At 50.8% G+C, this 9752-nt stretch overlaps 1 protein-coding gene across 3 annotated transcripts in view; it reads left to right on the forward strand.

Moving 5' to 3' along the window:
• The first annotated feature begins 392 nt into the window (after positions 1-392).
• The window catches only part of PRKAA2 (protein kinase AMP-activated catalytic subunit alpha 2), a 19593-nt gene continuing 10233 nt past the window's right edge, over positions 393-9752 (forward strand). The window contains exons 1-4 of one of the 3 annotated variants that reach the window (XM_018557885.1): positions 393-549; positions 6604-6790; positions 7238-7286; positions 7835-7853. In XM_018557885.1, coding sequence (XP_018413387.1) covers positions 396-549; positions 6604-6790; positions 7238-7286; positions 7835-7853 — 409 coding nt within the window. In that variant the 5' untranslated portion in view covers positions 393-395. Of the gene's footprint in view, positions 550-6603; positions 6791-7237; positions 7299-7834; positions 7854-9752 lie in introns of all 3 variants that reach the window. The other 2 variants (XM_018557884.1, XM_018557883.1) reach the window with 2 other exon arrangements.

Raw genomic sequence — 9752 nt, forward strand, 5'->3', positions numbered from 1 at the left:
CATCCTGTGGCCATAACAGAGTACTGCAGGGGACAGCTCCCAGCTGGGGGGTGAGCATTGGTTTTACACCCATGGGGGGCCATATAACAAACAGCCAAAGCTGGGCTTTAATTTCACCTTCCCCATTGACTCCAATGCATTTCACCAAAATGGCAAAATTTTGCCAAAATCTCCCAATCTTCCCCCAAATTTGGGGCAAATGGAAACATTTACTTTCATTCATCCCTATATACAAAAGGAGGGACTTGATAACCCCGGATCATCCAGAACGCCAATGCAGACAGAGCCAGGAACAGGGTGCAGTTCCTCCCACCGGTGCCCCACTGATGACTTGACCCAATTGGCTCCACCTGCACCTGGAAACTGTCAGGTCAGCTCTGGGTGACGTTTGACAAATGCCAGCCGGGCATTCCCTCTCCTCCCAGCTGCATTGTGGGTACGAGCAGGATGCAAAGATGGCTGAAAAGCAGAAGCACGATGGTCGGGTGAAGATCGGACATTACATCCTGGGGGACACGCTCGGGGTCGGCACCTTCGGAAAAGTGAAAAGCTGAGTCAATTCTGCGCTGCGGAGCGCTGGCCGGGAAGGTGGGGCGGGGAGTGCCGGGCTACGCACTTGGCGTAGCGCAGCGCTGCGCGGTGAGCACGGGGGCGACCTCTAACACGAGCGCAGCGGCCTCTGTGAATAGCGCTGCGAAGAGATACACTGTAGCATCGCACAGTAACTCCCCCTCTCTGTGCTCTTATACCGGTCCGCCGGATGGGGTTATTCGTTCTGGAGGGGGCTACCATTACAGCTAAAGGGGGGGAGTGATGTTATTGACTTACTGCTCCTAATGATAACATAAGTGAAGGGGGGTTGTTGACTGATAGATCTATTGATGGCCGGGGGGCTATAAACAATGGGTTGTCTGGCTTGCTGCTGTCACTGATACATTGTTATGATGGTTGGGTTGGCTGGCTGGCAGCTGTCACTTATATATTGTTATGATGGTTGGGGTGGCTGACTGGCAGCTGTCACTGAAACATTGTTATGATGGTTGGGGTGGCTGACTTGCTGCTGTCACTGATACATTGTTATGATGGTTGGGGTGGCTGACTTGCTGCTGTCACTGATACATTGTTATGATGGTTGGGGTGGCTGACTTGCTGCTGTCACTGATACATTGTTATGATGGTTGGGGTGGCTGAGTTGCTGCTGTCACTGATACATTGTTATAATGGTTGGGGTGGCTGACTGGGCACATTCACACTAGATGTGTTGTTTAATGTATAAACACATAGAAAACAATTGTTCTCTATGTGCCCCGTTCACACCAATCAGGTGTGTTGTGTAAAAATGCGACACATCTGCAATTGTTTTCTGCAGTGCATTGGCACAATAACACGATGCAGCATCACACGTTGTTGTGAATAAAGTTGAATGAAGTGTCGTTTTGTGACATTCCAATAAAGTTTAAAAAAGTAAACAGAACACACTTGTTGTAAGAAGCATGACATGCGTGTACTGGTGAGAACCGGCCCTTCCTGATACATCGTTATGAGGGATGGAAGCTGACTTGCTGCTCTTGTTGATGTATCTATTGAAGGAAAAGATCATCTGGAGGAGGGCACAGGCAATGCCGGCCACTAGTTCTTTGCCCTCTACCCACCTTTTCTTGGGCACAGTTTCCAGAATTCAGATCCTCTTCAGGGCTTCATGTACGGGTTGGAGGATGTTCAGCAACTTTCTCAACCATGGTTCTGTGGAAGCCCAGGGTTCCTCCAAAGGTTGCTGGGGTTCCTCGAAGCGTTTGAAGGATGTTCAGCAACCTTCTCAACCATGGTTCTGTGGAAGCCCAGGGTTCCTCCAAAGGTTGCTGGGGTTCCTCGAAGCGTTTGAAGGATGTTCAGCAACCTTCTCAACCATGGTTCTGTGGAAGCCTTGGGTTTCCTCCAGAGGTTGGTCGGGGTTTCCTGATGAATGAGCAATTTCTGCCTCTCAGATAAATTATTACTCACACCCATGATCTTCTTAGCTATCTGTAAAAGGTCAGTCTTCTCAACCATGGTTCTGTGGTACCTTTGGGTTCCTTCAGAAGTTGCTGGGGGTTCCTTGAGGATTGAGCAATTTCTGCCTTTCAGAAAAATTGCTATAAACACCAGTAAACTTTGTATCCATCTGTAAGGGGTCAACCTTCCCAACCATGGTTCTGTGGAAGCCTGGGGCTCCACTAAAGGTTGCTTGTGGTTCCTCGAAGCGTTTGAAGGATGTTCAGCAACCTTCTCAACCATGGTTCTGTGGAAGTCTTGGGTTCCTCCAGAGGTTGCTCGGGGTTTCCTGATGAATGAGCAATTTCTGCCTCCCAGATAAATTATTACTAACACCAATGATCTTCTTAGCTATCTGTAAAAGGTCAGTCTTCTCAACCATGGTTCTGTGGTACATTTGGGTTCCTTCAGAGGTTACCGGAATTGTTGCTGGAACAATTTCTGCCTCTCAGATAAATCACTATAAACACCAATGATCTCTTTTTTAACTATCTAAGGCCTTGGTTCTCAACTGGTGGGTCATGACCCCATGTTTAGTGGGTCACTGTGTGCCTTCCACTATGCTATCCTGTCAGTTCTCTCGCCAAGCAGTCATTCAAAATCTGGTGCAGAGTGTCCGCTTGAGGTGGGATGGGCTGGGGCTATGACTGTGAGGGAGCTCCATCCACACGTACCACTCCCTTGCGTGCCCTGTAGAGGTGCATGGACCGGAGTGATATCACATTCTGGCTCCTGGCACGTCTATAGGGCACTCAAGGGAGCTGTACAAGCAATGCACATATGGATGGAGCTCTGTCACAGCACAGCAGCCCACACTGCACCCCAGGCTGAGGACTCCAGCTCTCGTAAGGTATGGAAACTGGGTGGATCTTTGAATGGCATCCTAAACGCACCTCCCACCCGCAGTTCGATTGCCCGCACCGGAACGCACAGTACCGCAATACTGTGCGTTGCATTGCAGTGCAACTTGGGTCGCCACTTAATGACCAAGGACAAATGTGGGTCCTGAGGTTACACAGGTTGAGAACCACTGATCTAAGGGGTCAGTTGTCTCAGGGTAAGGGTCACCTTTCCACTGACCATCAACGTACCTGAGGACTTTTCCATGGACCACCAATGTTTTAAACACTATAATATTCATGGTCTCTACTTCCTTTCTGTCCATTATTTATATTTGTTTAAAGGAGAACTATGAGGTCAGTGTATTTCCCCATAGTTCTCCTTAGGGTAATGGGAGGACACAAACCAGCGTCCTCCCGTTACCCTAAGCTCAGTATACCGCGAGCTACAGCTCCCTATATACTGAGACGCCGCAGCCGGAGCGGATCCGACTTAGACAACGGGATCCGCCCAGCTGCGTGAGTGACAGCTGGCTCTGCCTATCTAGAGGCAGAGCCAGCTGTACCCGCCCCCTCCCCCGTCCGTTCCGCCAGTCAGTGCTGGCAGATCGGAGGGGGGAGGGGGGAATCCAGCCCCTCCCCTGTCACGGCAGAGAGCCGTGACAGGATCGAGAGGTGAGCGAACCCGGTATGTGTTCGCTCACCTCCCGATCTACTGAGCCGACCTGTGACAGTCTCATTGTCACAGGTCGGCTAGAACTATGAGGTGAGGGAAAAGCACCTCATAGTTCTCATTTTAATTTCATTATTCTTACTGAAAACAATCTTGTGGTATAGACCAGCCCTGGGTGTCAAATATGCCAAGTATCCCGCATTCCTCTTTTTATTTATTCTTATATTTGTATCCACAACTATTCATGATAAGGTCCCGTGAGCTGGAGATATAATAAGCTCTCTGAGACCTCCTCATTATTTGAAGGGTTCCTCCATGTAAAAGAGGTTGAGAAAAGCTGACGTCTTGTATGGAGTGGGTCATCCTGTACGAAGCGATGTGTAACAATGACAAGGGCCACCTACCTATGTGCTGAGAGCTACTTGGGGAAAGAGAACACACCAAAAAGGTCTGGTGACCCGCAGACAGGTTGGTGTGCTCTGACTTTGACTTCTGAACTCAACCTGTATACAGAAGATAAGCAGCATTATTAACATTCAATTGGATTGAGACTTCAAGATTCTACAGGAGCCTCCTGGGTGTTGTAGTCTCCCCAGCTCTGTATTATCAGAGGCGGCTTTTATTGGCTGTGTACACTGTAATCACTGAACTGTGATGGAATCTTAGCAATGGAATGCAGAATGGAAAAAAAAAAAGGTTTTGTGCAGCAGGAGAAGGTTTCATGATAGATGAAGGTTTGCGTGAAATCTGACTTCTGTGACTGAGCAGAGCTTCTCGTTTTATTCTTTCTTTCTACAATGTATCGTGTTCATAGATGGGTGAGATAAGAGCACATAGCAGTCAGTCCGGTCTGATGAGATGTGACTTGGTGGAACCGTCTGGGTCTAGTTTGGACAACAGAAGGCCAGTATGGGAGTGTACAAGTTGTGTATATATATCAGGGATGCTCCAATACCAGTTTTTCGGTATCGATTATGAGTGAGCATATTTTTTTATCAGTACTCGCCGATACTGAGTACCGATCCCTTTAAGGAAGCCGGGTGGCGTGTAATGACTTGCCGCCCGGCTTCCTGATTAGCCATCTCCATGCTCCCTCGTTACCAGGTGAGGAGGAAACACGGAGCCGGCTTTCTGGCCAATCAGTCATTACACGGTGTCTTGCTTCCTGATTGGCTGTGAAGCCGGCTCCATGCTACCTCCTCACCTGGTGACGGGAGCATGGGAACGGCTTTCCGGCTAAACAGAAAGCCAGGGGGCGAGTCATTACCAGCCCCCTGGGAAGTCAGCTTCATGCTTCCTAGTGACGAGGTAGCATGGAGCTGGCTTCTCGGCCAATCAGGAAGCCAGGCAGCGCGTAATGACTCGCTGCCCTGGCTTCCCCTCCCCCTCCCCTGTCCGTTTCGCCAGTCAGCAGTGGAGGATCGGACAGGGGAGGGGGGGACTGTCACTCACGGCTCTCTGCAGGGATAGATCGAGAAGTGAGCGAGCGGTATGTATATACGGTATGTATTCGCTCACTTCCAGATCTATAGAGCCGAGCTGTGACAGTCTCATTGTCACAGGTCAGCTCAGATTATGAGGCTGAGTGAAAATCCCTCGCCTCATAATTCTCCTTTAAGGAGCTTACAATCTAAGCTCCTGATCTCACACACATAGAGGGACAATTTAACTTCCAGCATGTCTTTGAAATGTGGGAAGAAACCAGAGTACCCAAAGGAAACCCTGGCTGGGATTTGAACCCAGGGACCCTCAATGCTGCCAGGCAGGAGTGCTAACCACTCTGATTGGCTCTGTGCACTTTGACTGTGATCTTCACTGTCTAATGACAGCACGGTCACAGGCGTCATGCACGTGTCTGGTGCTCGCACAAACTATAAACTCAGCTACCTACCGTTTTGTTACAATATGGCGGTATGAGGCCTGTTCGCACCAGTTGCAGTGCGTTCCAGCCCGATTCTGGCCGGAACGCACTGCCTCGCATTGCGGCCGGCTAATTTTTTTGCAATGCGATCGCCCGCACGGGATCGAGCTGCGGTCCGGTGCGATCAAAATGCTGCAAGCACTATTTTGATCGCACCGGACCACAGGCACTATGTGCCTTGCGATCCCATTGCGGGCAATCGCATTGCGGACGGAGGGCGTGGCTACGGTGCCATTCACTTCAATGGCCGGCCACGCCCCCTCCTGCTCCACTAAAAAGTGAGCCAACCGCAATGCGAGGCAGTGCATTCCGGCCAGAATAGGGCCGGAATGCACAGCATCCGGTGTGAACAGGCCCTTAAGGTAGTTGAACACCCAATCAGATCATCAGATACAAGTGACATCATAGGTGTATAGGCACACTCAGAATTTGGGTTCAGTCTAGAGAACAGGTGACAGGTACTCTCTCTTATACCCCCAGACATGGTGCCAGATGTTCGGTGTTCATTATAAGTGACCTTCATATGAACGCCGTGAATTTGTCTAACTTCAGGACATTTCTTGCAAAATAATTCTCTCATTCCTTTCACGGCGATCTTTCAGTTTTCACATTGGCGCGCAGTCCGCCGTTCTCCACCGCCGGCGACACTCAGCCAAATCCACCTGTGTGTTTTACAGCGCGGTGAATTATAATACGTCCCTTCAGGGCTCCGCTAATGATGTTTAGAATGTCTCGAGGAATTGGCAGCCGCTGGGAGACTGACACCTCGCCGCTCTTGTAATTTCATATTTACAAAACATTAGTGACACGGCATCCGCCAATCGCCGCTCCAGATGACAGCGCCGCTTTTCATGCCACATGCCTAGATGTGAATGTTTCTTAAAAGGCCCATCCACCCAAGAATTTCGCTTAAGGGTGGACAATGAATCCATCACATTTCATTCCACATGGACCGTCGCCATATTCTCCATGACCTGGGAAAAATCCAACAGGAAAAGTGAGACTCCATCATAGCGGCCAACAAACTGGCTGTCAAAATGTCTTCAGGGCTCAGTGGGGACCTGGTGGTCTTCCATGAAGGCTCACTCCTCCTGCTACATTCAGTGTAATGTCTAACAGTCTCTTGTCTCTCCTTCCAGTTGGGGAACACCAGCTGACGGGACATAAGGTGGCTGTGAAGATCCTAAACAGACAGAAGATTCGTAATCTGGATGTGGTCGGTAAAATCAAGCGGGAAATCCAGAACCTCAAGCTGTTCCGTCACCCTCACATTATCAAGCTGTACGTATCCGCTGTACGTCATTGTGACACATTATGGTTGATGGAGATGTCGCTCTGTCACCCAGACCTCGGTCTGTCTCTAAGATGTAACAATGTATCTGGTTACAATGGACATGACTTCCACTTTGGTTCCAGTTGTAAGGACATGTCCCCCGGGGTGATGACTCTCTAGTCTGTAGTATCTGAGGACATGTCCCCCGGGGTGATGACACCCTTGTCTGTAGTATCTGAGGACACGTCCCCCCGGGGTGATGCCTCTCTAGTCTGTAGTATCTGAGGACATTTCCCCCGGGGTGATGACTCTCTAGTCTGTAGTATCTGAGGACATGTCCCCCGGGGTGATGACACCCTTGTCTGTAATATCTGAGGACATGTCCCCCGGGGTGATGACACCCATGTCTGTAGTATCTGAGGACATGTCCCCAGGGGTGATGACACCCTTGTCTGTAGTATCTGAGGACATGTCCCCCTGGGTGATGACTCTCTTGGCTGATACGTGGCCGGAGGAGAGCTATTTGACTATATATGCAAACATGGCCGGGTGAGTGGGAGTGTGCACAGCATGCTGGGAAATCTCTGTCCCGTCATTGTCACCATGGCGTCCATGTCGCCTGCACATTCCAGGCCACCGTGCAGGCCCATAGGAAGAATAGAAATAGCTTAAAGGAGAACTATGGGGTCAGTGTTTTTCCCTATAGTTCTCCTTAGGGTAATGGGAGGACACAAACTAGCGTCCTCCCGTCACCCTGAGCTCAGTATATAGGGAGCTACAGCTCGCGGTCTACTGAGACGCCGCAGCCGGAGCGGATCCCGACATCGATGACGGTATCCGCCCAGCTGCGTGAGTGACAGCTGGCTCTGCCTATCTAGAGGCAGAGCCAGCTGTACCCGCCCCCTCCCCCGTCCGTTCCGCCAGTCAGCGCTGGAGGATCGGAGCGGGGAGGGGGGAATCCAGCCCCTCCCCTGTCACTGCAGAGAGCTGTGACAGGATTGAGAGGTGAGTGAACGCCGGTATGTGTTCCCTCACCTCCCGATCTACTGAGCCGACCTGTGACAGTCTCATTGTCACAGGTCGGCTAGAACTATGAGGTGAGTGAAAAGAACTCACCTCATAGTTCCCCTTTAAAGTCGATCTCCAGGCGGAAACGATAAAAGAAACAATGTAACACAATTGTGTTTATAAACAATACAATGTATTCTACATACAGCCGGCATAAGTACCCGAATCTGCAATGCTATTGGCCTCCTGTCATCCTCTGTGCAACAGACCGGAGTCCGGAGCTTTACAGCCAAACTGCATCAAAATCTTTCATATAAATATATTCCTCGATAGCCACATAGGATATGAATCCACTTTGTACGCACCAAATGCCTTTATAAACCCAGATATCAAAATGTAAAAGTAGCAGTGACATCATCACTGTGCTGTATATACCCTGTGCAGAAGCAAACTCCTCCCACTACAGGAAATGACAGGAGGGGGCGGAGAAAAGACCAGCCACCCTGCACAAGGAGAGAGGAGCAGTAAGCTGTCTTTATTACAGGGGGGGGGCGGAGACAAGACCAGTCACCCTGCACTAGGAGAGACAGCAGCAGTGACCAGTCTTTATTACAGGAGGGGCGGAGACAAGACCAGTCCCCCTGCACAAGGAGAGAGCGCAGCAGTGACCGGTCTTTATTACAGGAGGGGCGGAGACAAGACCAGTCCCCCTGCACAAGGAGAGAGCGCAGCAGTGACCGGTCTTTATTACAGGAGGGGCGGAGACAAGACCAGTCCCCCTGCACAAGGAGAGAGCGCAGCAGTGACCGGTCTTTATTACAGGAGGGGCGGAGACAAGACCAGTCCCCCTGCACAAGGAGAGAGCGCAGCAGTGACCGGTCTTTATTACAGGAGGGGCGGAGACAAGACCAGTCCCCCTGCACAAGGAGAGAGCGCAGCAGTGACCGGTCTTTATTACAGGAGGGGCGGAGACAAGACCAGTCCCCCTGCACAAGGAGAGAGCGCAGCAGTGACCGGTCTTTATTACAGGAGGGGCGGAGACAAGACCAGTCCCCCTGCACAAGGAGAGAGCGCAGCAGTGACCGGTCTTTATTACAGGAGGGGCGGAGACAAGACCAGTCACCCTGCACTAGGAGAGACAGCAGCAGTGACCAGTCTTTATTACAGGAGGGGGCGGAGACAGGAAGCTTCACACTTGTATTACTGCACAGATCTCGCCTGTCCCAGGGTGACAACTCTCACTCACCATAGAGATGCAGCGTTGTCACTCTAGGACAGGACTACAGAACACTTCCTATGTAGTCCGCAGAGACAGCTGGAAACAATGTAACTGATAACAGTCACTGATAAGTTCACTGTAAGGGTTAATACACTTTTACCCCGTCCTTACCAGCTGCTTATTTCCCTTTCACTCCTCCGCTTCTCTGGCCCCTAGGAGTGAGGAGAGGGGGCCCCGTGTAAGCTTCAAGTCACACAGCAGAGCCCTGTCTGGCAGGGGACCATACCTGAATTTTCTCTGCTGCAGTTGAGTTACACTTACAGGTCTTGTCCCTCCCCCAGCCTGTGATTGGATGGCCAAGGAAAAGCAGCTCATCTCTCTGTCACTCTGCTCTCTCCTCCTATCAGCATGCTCCTCGTTTGCGCATAAAAACTGCAGCGCAACTGCCCTCTGGCTCTTTGCGCTGCTTTTCTGTACAGGGACCACCCCAGGCCAGATTCAGGTACCGCTTGCATTTAATGATGTGTCTTTGATATCTGGAGTTCAGCTGTAAAAATCGTGTTAGCCTTCCAGCATGTTTTTAGATCATGGCAGGAAATCGAATTACCCGGACAGAGACACACAGAGCTCATTCTATATAGACAGTGATTTGGGGTACTGAGCCCGGGGCACCCGTGCAGCGCTGGTAGAAATAGAACCTTGATGCATTTTTTTTGCATTGCCCCTTACATCTCCTCTTCTCCCCCCCCCCCCCCCCCCCCCGCGCGGCGGGGGGGGGGGACGCACAC

This window comes from Nanorana parkeri, unplaced genomic scaffold, assembly GCF_000935625.1.
Source record: "Nanorana parkeri isolate BGI_ZX_2015 unplaced genomic scaffold, ASM93562v1 scaffold309, whole genome shotgun sequence".
NCBI lineage: Eukaryota > Metazoa > Chordata > Amphibia > Anura > Dicroglossidae > Nanorana > Nanorana parkeri.